General features: G+C 38.7%; 2 protein-coding genes across 8 annotated transcripts in view; one reads left to right on the top strand and one right to left on the bottom strand.

Annotated features, from left to right (window-relative positions):
* Positions 1-52: 52 nt before the first annotated feature.
* Positions 53-8387, top strand: SLC10A6 (solute carrier family 10 member 6). The gene is made up of 7 exons (XM_072116597.1): positions 53-185; positions 899-1286; positions 1406-1524; positions 1866-1954; positions 3950-4125; positions 5679-5836; positions 7261-8387. The coding sequence occupies exons 1-7, from the start codon at positions 110-112 to the stop codon at positions 7476-7478; spliced, it is 1224 nt and encodes a 407-aa protein (XP_071972698.1). The 5' UTR covers positions 53-109; the 3' UTR covers positions 7479-8387.
* Positions 8388-8656: 269 nt separating this feature from the next.
* PTPN13 (protein tyrosine phosphatase non-receptor type 13) overlaps positions 8657-20173 on the bottom strand; it is a 158533-nt gene continuing 147016 nt past the window's right edge. For 4 of the 7 annotated variants that reach the window (XM_072116569.1, XM_072116565.1, XM_072116579.1 and 1 more), the window contains 10 exons: positions 19861-20025; positions 19409-19491; positions 16003-16055; positions 14322-14404; positions 13978-14126; positions 13698-13788; positions 11579-11916; positions 10133-10348; positions 9891-9953; positions 8657-9348 (listed from right to left, as the gene is read on the bottom strand). In XM_072116569.1, coding sequence (XP_071972670.1) covers positions 9277-9348; positions 9891-9953; positions 10133-10348; positions 11579-11916; positions 13698-13788; positions 13978-14126; positions 14322-14404; positions 16003-16055; positions 19409-19491; positions 19861-20025 — 1313 coding nt within the window. In that variant the 3' untranslated portion in view covers positions 8657-9276. Of the gene's footprint in view, positions 9349-9890; positions 9954-10132; positions 10349-11578; positions 11917-13697; positions 13789-13977; positions 14127-14321; positions 14405-16002; positions 16056-19408; positions 19492-19860; positions 20026-20173 lie in introns of those variants that run through there. The other 3 variants (XM_072116574.1, XM_072116587.1, XR_011848895.1) reach the window with 3 other exon arrangements.

Consider the following 20173-nt stretch of genomic DNA (forward strand, 5'->3'; position numbering starts at 1 on the left):
TTCTGGAAACAAAGGGCTGTTCAATATTCCTGACTCTCCCCCTTCATTAATCCCCTGTCCAGTCATAATGAATTTATAGTAGGTTCTGAAACCTGAACCAAATACATGAATGGAGGACAATAGTTCACATGTATTGGGGCAGCCAAGTCTGACGTTTTTTTCTGAGTTCGAAGGATTTACAGTTTGTAAGTTTCTGTTATTTTCTCTTTCACTTTGTAAGAGTTTTCTGTGTTTATATGTCATTTTATTTTGTCTCTCTTAATCATTTATGTAAGCACTAAATTGTACCTCTAATGTTGGTCACTGTAAGTTCTACCGATCCCTAGTCTTGTAAAGTATATTTAGCAGTACCACTGCTGGGGAGCAGAGAATGCAACATGCATGGCAAACTTTTAGTTTTAAGAATGCAGCATAAAAAACCACACTGGTTTGTAAAGTCAAAACCGACAGTGCCTTTTATAGGTTAAAAAACATTTTCCACTAAATAAAGATTTATCAAGCACAGATTTTTTTTTATAATAGGTTCTGCATCAATTTACAGTGATTTCCTCCTAGGGGTAGATGCAGGCACTACATAATGTCCTATTGGACTCAAGTTACTGCCCCTAGGTTCATAATGGATTTCTGATCCTATGTCAGAAAAGCAGAGCTACATGTAATCAAATGTTTATTAGAATATACTTTTAACAATTAGGTCATTTTGACTTAAAGGGACTAATGCTGGGACATAACCTTGGACAGGATTGGATTCCTTACAGCAAGATTAACTTATGAGCTTGTGGGATCAGCATTCCATGGCACATTCTTCACAGGCTGCTAATAATTAGTAATGTGGGTGGAACCTACCAGGTTTGCGGAGTTAAAAAAACCCCTCTTTTTTCAATCCTATTTATTTTAGCCAGCAATATTTGCCAAGAGACCAGCATGACCATCAACTGCACAAATGGAACAGCGAACTTCAATGAGACTTTCACCAACTTGGATAGCCACGGGACTTTGTCAGCGATATTCAGCACCATTCTTTCTGTGATGTTGGCTTTGGTTGTGTTTTCCTTAGGATGCACTGTGGAGGTTGTAAAGTTGTGGTCTCATCTGAGGCGACCGTGGAGTATTGTTACAGGACTGGTTTGCCAGTTTGGACTTATGCCTCTTATAGCTTATCTGCTAGCTATAGGCTTTTCTGTAAAACCAGCACAAGCTGTGGCTATTCTGATCATGGGATGTTGTCCTGGTGGTATTATCTCTAATATCATTACATATTGGGTCGATGGAGACATGGATCTCAGGTATACAAATTATACATTTCTTGGTGCTATTTATTTATGGTTTATGTGACTATTGGATACTTTAACTGAATCTTATCAAGATATACCTGGTGAATGTGAACCCTGCATGTTTCTTTCAGTCTCAGTATGACCTCGTGTTCAACCATCCTTGCCATGGGTATGATGCCGCTATGTCTCTTTATATACTCACACTCCTGGGAATTGGCAAAATGCATAACAATACCCTACAGTAATATAGGTAATGATTCTAATGGGTTTCACTACAATGTATCCTTCTCAATACTATAGACTGATTTTTTTCCCCATGATGTATAAAAAGTATGATTTTTCTTTTTCTGCAAAAGTGAAAACAGTAAGTTTTAATATATTATCATAGTATATAAGGCTGGAAGGAGACTCAAGTCCATCAAGTCCAACCTTCAAGAATTAAATAAATGTTTTATCCCCATAACCCGTGATAGTTTTTCCCTCCAGAAAGTCATCCAGGCCTTATGAAATGAAAACCTTAACCAAAAATGTTTCCGATGCTTGAATATTGCGAGACATTTAACACCTATGCATCTTCTATATTCTATTTAGGTATGGCACTTTTCAGTTTGGTGCTCCCAGTTGGAATAGGGGTATATGCAAATTACAAGTGGCCAAGAAGAGCTAAACTTATTTCAAAGGTGAGTGTTTCGGATACTTACCAAAGATTTTAATCTGAAACTTGTACCCTGAACCTCAAGAAAAAAATGCCAAATGTAATGATGGCGAGGAGCCTGTTGAAGGATAAAATCCCCGGCCTGCCATCCTTCTACTACACAATGCCATTGCAATTTTTCACAGTACATGCTGTTGTTTTATATCAATTAGGGATTAAGCATATCATACATAGTTTAGAAATGTTGGCTGAGAGTCTAGAGTGCTATATTCTTTACACAAGCAGACAAAAACTGAAAGATGCTCAATCGGCACAGCCAGCACCTCAACAAATAGGCCAAGCAGGGGTAGTGCCGGTGTTTTATTCTTTTCCTAAAGTATCCATTTTCTTGATATAGGATATGGATACTATGCCCCCTATATTCTGAAAATAGGGCTTTGGTGACTGGAGACCAAGAGAAGGCGTAGATACTAGACTGGCTGAATGTAGACACGATCCAATCTAATCTCAATAAAATAAATGTGTACAAGGCTACTGGACCAGATGGGTTACACCCCAGTGTTCTTAAAGAACTCAGTTCTATTATAGTTGTGCCACTGTATAAAATCTTCAGATTCCCTAATGACTGGTATGGTGCCAAGAGACTGGCCAAGTGCCAAGGCAAATGTGGTGCCAATATTTTAAAAAGGCTCTAGATCTTCCCCAAGCAATAACTGGGCCTGTAAGATTAACTTCCATTGTGGGTAAAATGTTGGAAGGGTTACTAAAAGATTACATACAGGAGTAAATGACAGCCAGCATGGGTTTACTAAGGATAGAAGTTGTCAGACTAACCTGATCTGCTTCTATGAAGAGGTGAGCAGGTGCCTGGACAGAGGAGATGCTTTGGATATTGTGTTCTTAGACTTTGCAAAAACGTTTGACACTGTCCCTCATAGACGCCTGATGGGTAAAATAAGGTCTATGATTTGTCAGGAATCATTTGCAATTTGATTGAAAACTGGCTGAAGGATTGTATCCAGAGAGTTGTGGTCAATGATTCCTACTCGGAATGGTCACCAGTTATAAGTGGTGTACCCCAGGGTTCTGTGCTTGGCCCAATATTATTTAATATATTTATTAATGATATAGAGATACAAATTAATAGCACTGTCATACAGTTTATGGAGGATGTTCATAGGCTGGAGGGTGACTTGGACAAACTTAGTGTTTGGCCATCCACTTGGCAAATGAGGTTCAATAATCCACATGCAACATGTCCTTGGTGGAGTAAATCTGGGAGAGTACCTTGTTGAGAAGGACCTGGGGGTACTAGCAGATAATAAATTAAGTAACAGCATGCAATGTCAATCAGCTGCCTCTAAAGCCAGCAAGATCTTGTCATGTATCAAAAGTGGTATGGGATAGGGATGTAATATCACTACTGTACAAGGCATTGGTTCGGCCTCACCTGGAATATGCCGTCCAGTTCTGGGCACCAGTCCATTAAAAGGATGCCCTGGAGCTGGAGAGGGTACAGCAAAGAGCCACAAAAATAATAAGGGGTATTTCCTCCATAGGAAACAACGGCGCTGCTGCACACTCGGGAGAAGATAGAGCAGGCTCTTGTCCCAGTGTATGGCGCGGAATGGTGCCACACGAGTGGCACCGTACCACCATTGCCATCTATGCGTACGTAAATTTGCGGCTCCATATACGTCCCCATAGATGGGCGTCTGAATGTACCCTTAGTCTGGAAAAGAAACGACTAAGAGAGGACATGAATAATTTAGTGTGAACAAACTGTGGTATGTTGATGAGATGTTTAAAAATTGGAGTAAAAAATTTTTGAGTAAAGTAAGAAGTGGAAAGTTATTGTTTATATTGTTGTATTGATATTGTTATTGTAAATATTTGATATATAGGAGAAAATTGACAAATAGATGGATTGTTTTTTTAATTCTATTTTAAACCTGGCATGAACCACTATGGTTCTTAAGTGTGATAACTGTGTGAATGTGTTTCTTTTTTCTTTTATTAGGCTGGATCAGTTATTGGAGGACTTCTGATGCTTGTGCTAGGAATAGCCAGTTCAGTCCTTTATAAAGGCTCTTGGAACACAGACAGCTCTATGCTGACGATTGGCATCATCTATCCTCTACTTGGCTATGTTATAGGCTTCTGCTTAGCAGTAATTATCCGTCAGCCCTGGCAAAGGTAATAAACATTAATACAATGTGTTGTTCTGATAGAAAACAGCGCTAACAGTGTAAAATTGTTTGGATTGTGGTATCAGTTAGTGGGGCACATTTACTAAGGATCCGAACGCCGCATTTTCGTCGGGTTTCGCAATTTTTTTTCCGTTTTGCCCTGGGTTTCTGACACGCGATCAGATTGTGTCGCATTGGCGCCAGCTTGCATGCGACACAAATGGGGGGGGCGTGGACGTTGGATAACTCAGCTGATTTGGATAAACCGTAGAATTTAAAAAACAAATTGTGTTGCAAGATTAGCACTCACATGCACCGGGAAGAAGAAGGTGAACTCTGGCGGATCTCAGCGGGGAAGCGACACATGCAGGAAATTGGACGCATGATCTTAGTGAATTACGGTAGACCCGAATCCTCGTCGGACAGCGCACAGCGGGGATCGCGACGGGACGGGTAAGTAAATGTGCCCCAGTGTGTCTGGATTGCAGCCATTCAATCTAAATGGGACATCCAATGTGGTTGCCATATTCTTTCGGAAGAGTTGAGGGTTTAGTTGTGGTCATGGTGCATTAAAAAGGATAGTTAGGTGTTGGTTTCAGGAACTCTTTAATTGATGAAAAGTAATCGTCTCAAAACATCAACACATTGGGGGGCTATAGTGAGCCCTTTCTCAAGTGATCACTAAAACGTTGCATTAGCATAAACCTTAAGTGCAATGATGTCTTGTGAAAATTACTTATTGTGCAGGTTGTTAGCAGTGGTAAATATTTGTGACAGGACATGTTCTGAGCACACTTGGCGGTAGAAAGCTCCACAAGATTGTGATGGTCATCATTTTATGACCACAATCTGTTCAACTTCTAATGGCTACTTTCAGCTTACCCGGACACGTTAAATTGGTGGGCCAGAGGTTAAAAGAACATGGCTGCCTTCTTCCAAAAATAGCTCCAGATCTGACCGTGGCAGGGAGTGGTATTACAACCTAGTTCCATTCATTTCTATAGAGCCGAGATGCAATATCGGCACAAAACATGGCCAGCTGTGGCAGAGTTTTTTAAAGAAAGCAGCCATGATTTTCATACCTCCGGACAACCCCCTTAAGAGATAAAGAATAGAAAACTGTGTATGTGAAGCATTCTTCAGTACATTAGTTGCCATTTTCACAGATCTTTGTAAAAGTATCCACTCCTACCCTAAATCAGTGATAACCACATATCCCATCATGTAAGCCAGGGGCAAACATACTGAGCAGAAGACTTATTAATTAAGGAAGACTGACTCTCTTCTTAAAGTATAAGTCCGGGAGGGGGGGGGGGGGGGACGACTGCGTGAAGGAGAGGAAGAATGCTTCCAGGAGGCTGAGACACAGGCACATAATAAAGTTTCTTTTATTCTTTTAACAGCAGAAAAATACAGAGAAGGGAAGTGGTCACATATGGGTCCTTTCCAGGTTGCATACCATTATCAATTACTTTATATGAATAACCTCCAATCTATGGATCATACAAATCTATGAAATCTCCAAGATACCAATGTATCATTCTCTCTATCTATTCATAGATGCAGGACAATCGCTCTGGAGACAGGAGCCCAGAATGTTCACATGTGTTCTACTGTACTTCAGTTATCCTTTAACCCTCAGCAACTTGTTCAGATGTTTACCTTCCCGTTGATATATGCATCATTCCAGTTACTTAACGGACTGCTTCTTGTGGCCGGTAAGAGAAATGCCTTTTGCCACATTATTAAAGGTTTGTAAGTAGTTTGTACAAAAAGGGTCTATGACCTTGCAGCAAAATGGAGAGCCATAAAATTAAGTTGGCGTGCAAAAAAATTAATTATTGTGGAGCAGAAAACTATACCAACTAATAGAAGGTGCAAAGTACAATTTCACAGTCTTGAAGGACATCAACAACCAGGGTGAAATACTATATGCAAATGAGCCTAAGGGACTCCAGGCTCCATTAACACCTATGGTGTGTTGCTACTGTATGTGCAATGTAGATTATTGTTTATATATTATCTTGCTTATGTAGTGAGTGCTCATGCCATCTAGTGGCCTATTACCAGAATGTGCCTTAATATACTATGTATGATTCAGAGACTTTATGCCTGATAAAATATCAAAAGAAGATGATGAAGTATGGAGAATATGATGTCAATGTGCTTCAGTATTATTCAAGTGTCCTATTTATAACAGATTCGTTTTCACACAATATTTTTACTGTTATTATTGAACAATAGTCTTTCCTCTAACCCTTTAGGAACTGGACCTTTTCGGTTTTTGAGTTGCTGTTTACAGAGACTTAAAAATGCTTGTTATCTGAGGTGTAATATATGGTTCCTTTTGCTGACACCTAAACGCAGTTAGTGCCAGTGTGTTTTATGGCTTTCACAATGTGGTCCAAATAACACATTCCCTGTTTGGTCAGTACAATCACAATACAAGTCTTGTTTTTATTTTAACAGCTTTGAAAAAACTTGGCACAAAAAAGTCTTTCATCCAAATCTTTTGGATGTCAAATTGTGAAAAAGCTGTGATTTGGACAGCTATATCTTGATTTTTTTTGTTTATGTATATGTGTATTCTAGAGAAAAAAGGGTACAATGAATTTTGTAACTCAAACATTTGTTGTCACTACTTTTTTAGGCCCAGGGGGTTTATCAGCTCATATTACCGTATACTCTAATGCACTACTACTTTCAACATTAGTGACCATTGCATGGTCTGCATGGCAGTGTCAGTGTACCAAATTAAGAATGCATTATGTCCATTGGAACAGTTTTGCTATATATGGATACTGACACAGCGAGAATGCATCTACAACCATATTCTGCATCCAAGTAGTTCTATATTAAGCACAGATTTAGACAGCTGTAAAGCAGGTGTATTTTTTGACTTGTATAAATTCCACTAATCCCTTCCCAAAGTCAGGTAAAATTATGGCAATTAGCAACAGTACAGATATATATATATACACACACATACATATACACACTGTTCAGGTCACTGGATATGTAGTTGGATGGGATTTGTTGGCCTAGTACAGGCCATGAAACACATCTGCATTACAGACGTCCGAGTGAGCTATTATAAGAATTCCGGGAACATTGTAGTAAAGCTGTGCTTTTTATGTTTCAGCATACCAGCTATATAAGTGGAAGGTCAGATCAAGAAGTAAAGGAACCTTTGCCACCCATCCAGAAGTACACATTAAAGTGAATGAAATTATCAATGGAAACTTCAATAGTAACTTTGACTATGACACAGAAGGCGATATAAACACAAGGGACACCGTTCCTCCAATGACAGGACTGCGTTCTGCAATATCCTCAATCTCCAAGGACACATTTCTATGACAAGATAACCACGTTCATGAATCAGAATTTAGACTATAGATGAGACGGACCTGAATTTATTTTGTATTATTTGACAGTGTATTTATTTGTTGCATCAACAACAATGTAACAACAGATTATTACCTACTTCATTAAACTTCGAGAGACCCATGTTTTTTTTTTTCAATTCTTTTAGTAATCTTGTAAAATTTTGTTGAAAACCCACTTAACTCTAAAATTATTAAAAAATTCTTGTTGTTCAACACTCCCAGCCAATGGGGCAGCAAAACAGCCCCAAAACTTTATGGATACTCCACCATATTTCACTGTACATGGTGGCCCATAGTTTTTTTCAGGTTGTACATGCTTTCCTTGCCAAATTTTGAAACAAGATGCATAGTATTTCTTATTCCACCACAACACAGGAGGTATTGTACCCTTCAGACTGCTCATGATTGGTAATTATTGCACTTTTAAGCATCAAAGCCACATTCCATAAGCTGTTTAAAGTCATGTGACCACCGATACTGTGTGGACAGGGAAGTCTAATTTCGAATTCATCACAGGCTAGTCTGACTTACTCCCTGTCAAACTGTATATAAGGTGTCATTAATACATGCTTTGCTTACTTTAGTAATGTTCCAGCAACTTTTCTCCAGGAAGGACATAAAAAACCCACCATGACTTAGCATTTTCCCCCTCCTTTGGCACAGGTCAACTGGTTTGTTGACAGCCATGTAGTAAGTCACAATAGGTTAAAGGAAATCTACCATCAAAATCAAGCATGATGGACCAGGGACACTTACTCATAGATACAGGTACTGTGACTGTGGTAATCTTCTTATATTTGTTATCCATGGCCTCCTTCCTTCTAAAATCAACTTTTAAAATTAGGCTCATGAGCCAGAAGGGCTCTGTGGGATGTTACCAGTGCCTTCACAAGCTGTTATACTGCGTCCCCCTCCCTCTGATCAGCACTTCCCCTGTGACTCTGCCTGATGCCTCTCACGGCAGCAGAGGAATTTTCAGGACACATTGGGAGGGAGAAGTGCTCCTGCACAGTGAAACAGCCTGTGAAGCTGCAGCTGGGAAGGACACTAGTAATAGCAACCAGAGCCCTTCAGGCCCATTAGCATCATTTAAAAGTGGACTTTAAAAGGAAGGAGGCTATATACTGTATATAAATAAATATATATATATAAAAATTGCCACAGTCACTGTGCCTGGATCTATGAGTAAGTGCCTATGGTTTAGGGATTAAATGAAGAGGAACAACAAACAGTTATATACATATATATTTAATGTGCACTGTATATTTACAAGGTAGAGAAACAGTTTGCCAATTCATACAACCAGGCACAGGGTAGTTTTGATCCTTTCTGTAAAAGTATATAAATAGTACATAAAACTCTATATAAGTAAACAATATGAAATGTATGCAATAATTACAATAAACTTACTAGTCTGGGGTGTATAGAAATAATTATTTCTGTCTTTTTAAATACTGCTTTAAATGTCATCTACAAAACTAACTTTTGATTGTGAAAATACTTGGAAAAAAGTGAACTGCAAATATACATGCGTACCATGTTAAGAAACATATATACTACTGTAACATGTGTCTGTGTATTAAAATACTGGTTTTATATCCCTTTCCAACCCAAACAAAATAAAACAGCAGTATAAACAACTGCGCTAGGCATCCACTGGAGCAGATCCCATGCGAGCTTGAGATAAGTAAGCTACTAAAATGCAGCTCTTGTTCATTATTTACTAGCCCTTAATTTAGGACCTATATCTAGAATTATAATGTGATATATCACTGGTTCTCTTCAGCTTGCAATCTTTTCAGAACATACAGGATCACTTGATAACAGAACATGTATTGCTCCTGAAATAAAGAAAACCGAGGTTAGATGCCTTGCACACCAACATAGCCCTAGCGCCCAAGTGTGGGAATAAGTATGAAAATATCTATAGCTTTCTAATACTGTGGGTAATTGTGCTTTCATCCCTTGGTACTGCAGCCAGTTTTGGCTTTTAGGACATTTTTATTTTGCTTTAACACTCTTTTTGTTTATTAAAATATGGTGACACATTATTTTTTTGTAAGCTAATTTCTCAGTTCACATTACAGATCCGTTCGTAACTAGGAGTCATTTGTAAGTCTGATGTCCTTTAGTTGGTGACTACGTGTATTACCTTTCCCCACAGATTTCAATTTACCTTCTATATAACAAACTCAAATTATTCCTATGACCAGAAGGAGAGGTATTCAGTGGTGATATGATTATGCATGCAAGAATGAGTCTTGCATGGCGATTAGGCTCCCACAGGTTGCCACACTGTCTGGCCGCAGTTACTAAACGTGATACTAAAGTTACCAAGTTACTAAAAAAGTGATATTGCATATAATGGCTATAATAAACATACCTCTGTTTGTATCATCCCATGTCTCTGAAGCCTCATTGTTCGTACCAAATCTGAGATATTGAACTGGGGAACCAAAGAGAAAAGCAGTTACAATAGTTTATTGTACATATTAGAAACAGAACAATACAGTGTACATTATCACTTAGAGGAAATAGAATGTGCCCCTTAAATTTTATGGCTATACAATGGCTGGGATATTTTTGTGCTGCTATGAACTCAAATCACACCTGTAATGAATTTACCTCTAAGTCTTTGCTGATCAAACCCAACATGACATCAATACATATGAGGGTGCCAGAACGTCCAATCCCTGCACTGCAATGTGTGACAATAGGTCCACTTTTGTAGATGTATCTCATGTAAGAGATAAATGTGAGTAGCTGGTTCGGATCAGTGGGGGTGTCATGATCTGGCCATGCAGTAAAGTTCAGATGTGCAACATGTCGTACTTCTCCAGTCTAGAACAAACGTCAAAAGTAAAAAAAAAAAAAATCACAGTTATTATTCGCAATATATGTGGCATGAATTGTGGATTCTTATAGTTACATAAAGCACTTCTAGTGCTAAGTGCACTTCTGTGCTATTTTTTACAATAAGAAATTAAATAAACTATGTGTTGAGCATTTTTGAAAGAAGAAAAAGGCTGCAATTTTTTCACACATCCATTCCCAAAAATGTATATGGTAGTTAATTAATAAATACCACGTACGCCAAAACAGTACCAATTAAAATGACATCTCTTCCCACAAAAAAAACCAAGCCTGCAAATAGATACATCAAGAATTAAGTTAAAACATATCCCCATCCACCAACAAAGAGAATAAATGAAGTTTAATGAGCAAGTAAAAATATAAAAAAAAGTTCTCACACAAAAAAAAACACCTTATGCAATGAGTTTTATGGAAAGATTAATATGTTAGGATATTTTAATGAAACCAAAAGATTAAAAAATGCTGATCTTAAAGAGGATCTGTCAGGTCGATTTGGACCTATAAACCAACTGCAGGTCCTGTGATTTAGGGTCCCAAATCAACCTTTTTGAGGTCTTTTAATGTAAAAAAAAATGAAAAATAAAAACAAAAACTTTGAAACTGGCAGTCCCCGGGTTACGTACAAGATTGGTTCTGTAGGGTTGTTCTTAAAGGAGTTTTCCCATGAAGACAAGTTAGGTCCTATCCACGGGATAGGGCCTAACTTGCTGATCAGTGGTGGTCTGATAAGTGATAACCTCTGATATCTGTTATAGCTGTTTATTGTAACCTGGGGATAAATTATAGCAAATTACCAACATCCAGAGGTCTGTTTGTAACTAGGGGTTGTCTGTAAGTCGGGTGTTCTTAAGTAGGGTACCTCCTGTACTTGCCTACATTTGAGTCTGATGAGGCAAAGATCTTGCACCTCTTCTTGCGATGCAGGACAGTAGTAGTTGGGACTGTATCCTTGCTTCACTATGCATTTGCAATACCTACAGCGCTTGTGTAGTGAAGCTGGGATTTAATTCTCTGGCTTCACTTACCAGAACGTGCAGGCGTCAAGAGAACAAGGCTTTTTTTTAACTGGATGTCTAAAAATCAATCAGGGCAAATTGGACACTGAAGCACCAGTCCATAAGAACCCGTGGGTAGTTTAGTGTTTGAAATCACACTGAAAGGTTCCCTTTGAAGGGGGTAAAATGCTCAAGTTCTTACCTGAACATCTTGTAATTGCATGACTCGCAGGACAAAACTTTCCAGCTGCTGTGTTTTCATGAGGGCAAGCTGAAGTGTATTAGTTATCTGTACGGGTCTGTGCAGATCCTCGGGCCAGTACCGCTGACACTTTATCTTCCCCCCTTCCATTTCTTGGGTCATCATGGCAATCACTGTGGCTTTCTGTTCCCACACCATTTGCCAAAAATCTGGCACTGTACTCGGAAGAGGTCCCTGGCAGGCAATGTATGTGAATTCCTCCTTGCCCACTGGCATCTTGATAAAACTTGCATTGATATAGCCATCCTCTGAACCAAGTGGTACTCGTGTAGAATCATCTGCAACAATATTAAACAATTTAGCCATAGTAGAAATTGGTAATTAATAGTAGTAAGACCAAATGCCAGCTTTTCTATTACCTATTATTGGTTCAAGTGCAATTTTTCAAATATTTTTTTTTATTATACAGTGTACACTGCTGCGGGATGTGTGACTCTTTTCACTGTAGTTTTTATTTCTCTTCTCCAGATGCAAAAACCCATTTAAGCCCTGGGCGAGCATACACTGTAAAGGAAGATTGATAAGCACTGCTCACCCATTTCCTCTCCATAGAGAAGCATGGCAACCAGCTGTAAACGCGAGGAAAGATAGACGTGATGGTAGATGTCCTTTAAGGTTGGCTATATGAGCCATAAGTTATTCTCAAAATTGTGTTCTATCTACCATCCTTCCAAGATTTCTCTGAAAGGAATTGTCTTTGGTTAAGAAAGCTAGGCAGCACCATACTTTGTCGCTTCCATTGGGTTGTACGTTGTGTAAGAACAATTTCACAGCAGCGTGATCCAACACTACCAGTTCTACTATGTCAGAGGATGTCAGTCTGCCAATAGTTAGTAGTTAATATGTGACCAACTGGTATGTGGGTGTGAATAATATGTACATTCACGCTTATCCGGGTGTTATGGAAGCCATGCATCTCTTAACCCAGTCTCAGACAAGAACTTGAAGAGAGGACCAGTTCCACTTAGCGGATGGTCTGGCTGCCGGTAGTAGGCCCCACTTTGTCACTTGCATTCTTCCTCCACTGACAGCACCATATTCAGGCCTCCCCCTACTATCTTTAAGGGGTCCCAAAAGTGGTCGCAAATTCGTTGAAGAAAAGCCTGCTACTGGTCATTTGGTGCATACACACTATAAAGTTCTCCCTGGAATTCCACTTGTATCCACACCTATCTGCACTCAGTGTCATGTTTTGTTTGCGGTACATTCCCTCTCAAACTTTTATGAAGCAGAATTAATACCCCAGCCCTGTCATTACACAAAAAGATATTATAGGTGAGCTCCAATATAAATAAAATGTATACATAGCCCTTAAAAATGGTTTAGTAGGATGTTTAATAAAGTAATTTATAATACAGTACAGTATCATGAAGTTGTAAACACTCTAGTGTACTATGAGCTTGAGTTTTGGGTTTTTCATTAATCACAGAGAATAGCATAGTTTTAGTTACAATGATAGAAACCAGTGAAAAACCCAAGAGACCGCTTTTATAATACAAAAGAGTCCATCAAACAGTCTTTGCTCGGTTTCCAGTAATTTGTCCTAATGCTTTCGTAAATAATCACAATTAGCCTGATTGAAAGGATCAGGTAGTTGAATACCAACATGCCCAATCCTTATCTCCCTGCATATTTGCCACTGGGAAAGAGTCAAGGAGGAGGCAGCAGGTCTTATACCCATCAGATATGTATGTACAGTAGTCAGAATTGAAGAATTCAAAGGTCATTATTGTTAGGGGGGCTTAAGTGTCAGGCGTGAAACAAACCCTCACTGTCATCTATTTACATATTGTACAGAAGAACTGAAAAAATTATAAATACAGATGTAAACAGAGCCTAAATCCATGGATGTATTATATGGGACGATTATGAGGGCTGTATCATTGTACTGTGTTTATGAACAGAATTGATAACACGTGTATATTACAAACCAATATAATTTCAAAAAATTATTTTTTTTTTTACAAAACAAATAATTTCAAGATATAATAGTGGAATACCCCATTACATAGATACAAATCACAAATAAAAAGTGAATCAAGCAGGCTGAAGGACTCACAGGGAAGGATGTTTTTGTATCGGTTTTTCTTTTTGTTGTCTTGAGTTTGTCCTACAAGACACTCATCCAGTGGTCTTAAATCTTGTAGATTCTGTGGATATGCAATACGTAAAGGTTGAATTTACCATGTTCTTTTTTTAGGATTATTATTTTTTAGTAAAAAGTCAATAAAGGCAAATGGGAACAATAATACTATACCAACATGGACCTAGTAGGAGAGGCATCCTGGTGTATATCTTACAAAATACACGTATTAGAAAAAGAGATTATTTATTATTACCTCAAACTCCTTGGCTGGCACACCTTGTTCTAACATGCTGCGGATCTGACGAATAACCATCTTTAACTTCTTTCCGGAATACCGCCCCATTGACATTACTTGCACTAGTTGAAGGGAGGACAGTTTCTCACTTGTCACTCTGAAGCACTCTATAAAAGAAAAAAATACAAAAATGCATTTTAGGACACAGTGGAAACAATAGTATCGGTCTTGGGAATAACTGGAAAATTTCAAGTTGATGAGTCCACGTCATTCTCCTCTATCCACTGGTATAGTTTACAGTTATAACACACACTCTTAATATCACATCACAATGTTTTGATGAGTGAATAATAGGAACTTGCCAAAAGAACTGGATTCTAGTTGCAGTTCATCATTCTTCATTTCAGTGTTGTCCCGCTTTCCTGTGCTGGATTGTGGGGGTGATCTGAAGAAAACAAAAATGTTGTAAAATACAGAGCCATGAACAAAAAATACAGAATATATTTACTATAAATAGCAGGAAGGAAAGCATAATGTTGTATGTGCTATAGTAGACCTGCATGATAGCTGTGTGTGTCCGCAATGAATGATATGGCGATTTAAAGCCACAGAAGGTCTCTCTGACACCACATACAAACCAGACACAAATCAGGGAACATGATGTCAGCATCTAATCTATTATTAGAGCACATTCAGACTGTGCAGCTTTAACTTAAAGCAATCATATACTCACAATAGCATTTTTATGGTTTTATGGTAGAGACGGTTTAAAGAAGATCGGTCACCAGAACTTTACCTCTCACACCAGTACTACCTGTTGGTAAAGGGTTAAAAGTCCTCCCCATATCACCTAAAATGATCTATTCCTTAATTTCAGCCAGTTTTCTGATGTGCAAATGAGTGGACAGAGTCAATTCTGAAGAGAAGAGTCAGGGTTTCTCCAAGCTGTCAGTAAACCACACTTTTTTTTGATTGACAGATCACATAGGCAAAGGCATTTAAGATTTAAGCTGGGACCCCTGCACTGCACTTTTCAACAAAGGCACAAGGAGGGGGGGGGGGTGAGATTTGGAGTTTCACAATTTTGTCCTGTTATAGGAACAACAATTATTAATAAAAATTCAATAAAGACATCTTACAGCTGATAATTGCAACCTGGGACTAAAGTAAAGCATCCAGAGAGCTTCACCAGATGTCACAGTGGGCAGAGATGTCTAGGGGTGGTCCGAAAGTCAGACATCCCACGTGGTAACATAGTTTTATGTTTCTTTATAAATTCAAAAAGCAAAAAAGGGTAACAAAGATGTACATAGCCTTTAACCCATTCTGGAGCAGACAATTTTTGAGTTCACATTTTTTTACTTTCCGCATTTCAAAAGCTATAACATTTTTATTTTTCCATTTACAGAGCCATATGAGGGCTTGTTATCTGCATGTCAAGTTATACTTCTTAGGGCCACTATATTTTATGCAGTATTAGGTAGTTTATACAAAAATTCCAAATGCAGTGGAAATGTAAAAAATTCAGTTGCAATGTTTTCTTGAGGGCCTTGCTTTTATTGTTTTCAGTGTGTGGTCAAAAGGCACATCCACTTTACTCTCAGGGTCAACACGATCATGGACATCAAATTTATATAGTGTGTTATGCCTTAACAACTTTTAATAAATTAAAAAAATAAAACATCTATCTATCTATTGCCCTAGATGGACACCTGTAACATTCTTATACTTAGATGTACAAAGCTAGGTAAAGTTTAAGTATTTGTAAGGACAAGATGAGGTTTTCAATTATATAATTTTAAAAACTTTTGCTCACTAGTCATCCAAATTTTTATGAAGGGCAAACTGGAGAAAGAATGGCAATTTAGATATTTTGAGAATATTTTCCATTATGGTGTACATGCTATACAACTTCAGTGGTGACAAATAACTTTTATGCAGGAGATAAAGTTGTGTCATTGTATTGTTTGCATCCACAGAGACACAGAGTGAAGACTCCAAAGCTTTGAACAATCCTTTAGTTCATAATTGCAAACTCCTTACCTTTCAATATTATTATTGTTGCTGTACGATCCCATGCCATTTACTTTAGTCGGCTGCAAATAAAAGATAAACAACAAAAAAAAAGAATAAATTATAAAACACACACACCTGTGTATATATGTAGAACATTTACATATTACATAGTTAGTGTACATTTACACAGCTGTATGCCTGCCCTGGAGCCATGTGGTCACACCACTGTGTGCTGCAGAGGAGAAGGAGGTGACACCTCCATAGAGAAAAGCGGCATTCTCTATCTTTTCCCCATGTACGGCGCAGGACGGGTACCACCATTGCTGTCTCTGGGGATTTATATATGGCCGCAAATTTGCGGCCTCATGTACGTCCCCATAGGCGGCCGTTTGAATGTACCCTTAGGGTGACATCCAACTTTTTTTTCCCAATGGGAAGAGGGTCATGTAACAAATCAAACTTATTGAGAACTTTACTCTTTCATGAGTTATTTACAAGTTTATGACAACTTATAAACTTATGCTGCCCATTGTGTTCGATTGTCAATGCAACATCGCGCATCTTCACAACATAGACAGTTGCCTTCAGATGACCCCAAAGATAAAAGTCTAAGTCCTTGGTAGCCATTCAATCCACTTTCCAGGGAATTGTTCATGTAGGAATACTCAGACCTTTGGGGTCATCTGAAGGCAACTGTCTATGTTGTGAAAATGTGCAATGTGCAGCATCTGGAACAAAGCCTGTGCTGGCATTTCTTCTGTGTTATTAGCTATGTGTGCTGATGAATGCACAGATTCTGTTTATAACCATCAGGGGTGCCGGGGCTAACACTTGAGGACGCAACTGATGTGGTGAAACATGTCGGGGGGGGGGCTTTGGTGTTCTTATTTTATTTAGCAGTTAGAGAGCCAACCAAACTGAATAATAGTTAGATCAGAAAAAAGATGTGAATGTGGATGCTTGAGATGCTGGGATGATTGTGGGGACCTAAATATCAACGGAGAGTGACTGTAAAAGTTTTGGGAGTCCACCCAGCTCTAAAACCAATGTGTGGAGGACGCACGATGCATGGTTACAGTGTTATACACATATGTTCAACAAAATGATTGATGATAGTTACTCTGTATCAGTCTGAGTGACCGTCTGATGGTGACATCTAGTGTCCAAACCACAGAGTACCCCCAACTTTATTCACAGTGTAGGGATATACTGTATGAGGATTACAAAATACAGTGAGGAAATAAAACTGAATCATATCATACTATCCCGATCATATGATTTCCTTATAAGTGAACTGTGACTGATCTACATGCCAGCAACATACATTATACCACAGATTGACACATAGAAATCCAATAGAAGATTCACAATGATGGCCCTACTTACTGCAGATTTTTAATAATCTTTGTGTACAGTGGTATCCCCATAGACTCCTTTTTAAAGATATAGAAATAAAGATATTTAGTTTTACAACATAATTTCTTTCTCTGACCAATGGGTCCTAGTGGGGCCATTACCAGGCCTTTTTTGTGAAATTTAAGACAACAACTGTTGGCACAATTATTAGGAAATGGAAGAAACACTAGATGACCGTCCATGCAAGATCTCAGAAAGGTTTTGAGAAGGATTCTGAGAGAAGTCAATGACCTGAAGCAAGCTGGGAACACAGTCTCAAAGATTACCATTAGTAACACACTATGCTGTCATAAATTAAAATCATGCAAACATTGCAAGCCCCCCCCCCCCCTGCTGATGCCAGCACATGTCCAGCACATTTTTTCTGAACCCAATCAGAAATCTTTGGAGGGAGCTGAAACTCAATGTTGTCCAGCGACAGCCTCAAAACCGAAAAGATCTGGAGAAGATCTGTATGGAGGACTGGGCCAAAATGTTTTCTGCAATGTGTGCAAACTTGATACAGGAAACATCTGACCTATGTAATTTGTTTCTGTACCAAATATTACATTTTCCTAGGGTATCAAATACTTATTTCATGCAATAAAATGTTAATTATTTAAAACTCACAAAGTGATTTTCGGGATTTTTTGGTTCGGTCTGGGGTCAAATACTTATTTACCCCACTGTATACAATATTTAAATCATACTAACATGTACACTCACCGGCCACTTTATTAGGTACACCATGCTAGTAACGGGTTGGACCCCCTTTTGCCTTCAGAACTGCCTCAATTCTTTGTGGCATTGATTCTGGAAGGTGCTGGAAGCATTCCTCAGAGATTTTGGTCCATATTGACATGATGGCATCACACAGTTGCCGCAGATTTGTCACATCCATGATGCGAATCTCCTGTTCCACCACATCTCAAAGATGCTCTATTGGATTGAGATCTGGTGACTGTGGAGGCCATTTGAGTACAGTGACCTCATTGTCATGTTCAAGAAACCAGTCTGAGATGATTCCAGCTTTATGACATGGCGCATTATCCTGCTGAAAGTAGCCCTCAGATGTTGGGTACATTGTGGTCATAAAGGGATGGACATGGTCAGCAACAATACTAAGGTAGGCTGTGGCGTTGCAACGATGCTCAATTGGAACCAAGGGGCCCAAAAAGTGCCAAGAAAATATTACCCACACCATGACACCACCACCACCAGCCTGAACCGTTGATACAAGGCAGGATGGATCCATGCTTTCATGTTGTTGACGCCTACCATCCGAATGTCGCAGCAGAAACGAGACTCATCAGACCAGGCAACCTTTTTCCAATCTTCTACTGTCCAATTTCGATGAGCTTGTGCAAATTGTAGCCTCAGTTTCCTGTTCTTAGCTGAAAGGAGTGGCACCCAGTGTGGTCTTCTGCTGCTGTAGCCCATCTGCCTCGACGTACTGTGCATTCAGAGATGCTCTTCTGCCTACCTTGGTTGTAACGGGTGGCGATTTGAGTCACTGTTGCCTTTCTATCAGCTCGAACCAGTCTGCCCATTCTCCTCTGACCTCTGGCATCAACAAGGCGTTTCCGCCCACAGAACTGCCGCTTACTGGATGTTTTTTCTTTTTCGGACCATTCTCTGTAAACCCTAGAGATGGTTGTGCGTGAAAATCCCAGTAGATCAGCAGTTTCTGAAATACTCAGACTAGCCCTTCTGGCACCAACAACCATGCCACTTTCAAAGGCACTCAAATCACCTTTCTTCCCCATACTGATGCTCGGTTTGAACTGCAGGAGATTGTCTTGACCATGTCTACATGCCTAAATGCACTGAGTTGCCGCCATGTGATTGGCTGATTAGAAATTAAGTGTTAACGAGCAGTTGGACAGGTGTACCTAATAAAGTGGGCGGTGAGTGTATACTCCCCATCTATTTAATTTAGTAGAATCAAATAAAGTGGATAAGATGTTGTAAGTAATATTGCAATCACACTTCTACTATATGCCCTGAAAAAAGATTTGCAAATTTATATATTTTCTACCTCAGGAGAGTCATCCGGTAATGAGGAACCATCACAATCTGTGTCTTCTGCCTTTTCGTCTAAGCCGTCTTCAGTTTGATCAACTAATTATAAAGAAAAATAATTAATTAAAAAAACATTATCCTCAAAAGGAATATTCAAGTCCTAAAAAAACTATAAATATTGGCCTTCTTATAACTTTCTCAGCCTAGTGCCACTGATGTCCTCGCATTAAAGCAATAAGTTGGTATAACAGGAATGATACCTTCATAACTCAACAAGTGATGGCAACCTGTGGTCATATAGAAGTTTATGGAAACTATAAAAAAGATATGATGAAATGCTTTTGGAAGAAAAGGTTTTTCATATTGTACGTGTTTCACTTACTTCTGCCAGTAATAGAAGTAATAAAGTATAGTATATTACATTGATAATTTCTTATCAGTTTTATCAGCATGTGAGGCTATCTGTACCTGAAAAGGGCTCCGATGATAAGGCATGATGACGCTTCAGTTGTAAAAGGTTCTGGGTTTGTTCATGGACAACATCAAGTAGGGACTGTATAACATCATTCTGATCCTTGTCATCATCTTCCTCCTGCTCAAAGTTATTGTTATTGCTTTCATGGAGCTCTGGATCTAAAAAATATATATTTAAAAGAAAACTATCAAGAAAACATCCATCAATAATAATAAAATTGGCCACAAGCAGTGAGTGATCTAAAATTAAGCAAATATGTATAATTATAAATACCAGAATTTATCCACTGATTTAATATGAGGTGAT

The sequence above is a fragment of the Engystomops pustulosus genome, chromosome 1, assembly GCF_040894005.1.
Source record: "Engystomops pustulosus chromosome 1, aEngPut4.maternal, whole genome shotgun sequence".
In the NCBI taxonomy this organism is placed as follows: domain Eukaryota; kingdom Metazoa; phylum Chordata; class Amphibia; order Anura; family Leptodactylidae; genus Engystomops; species Engystomops pustulosus.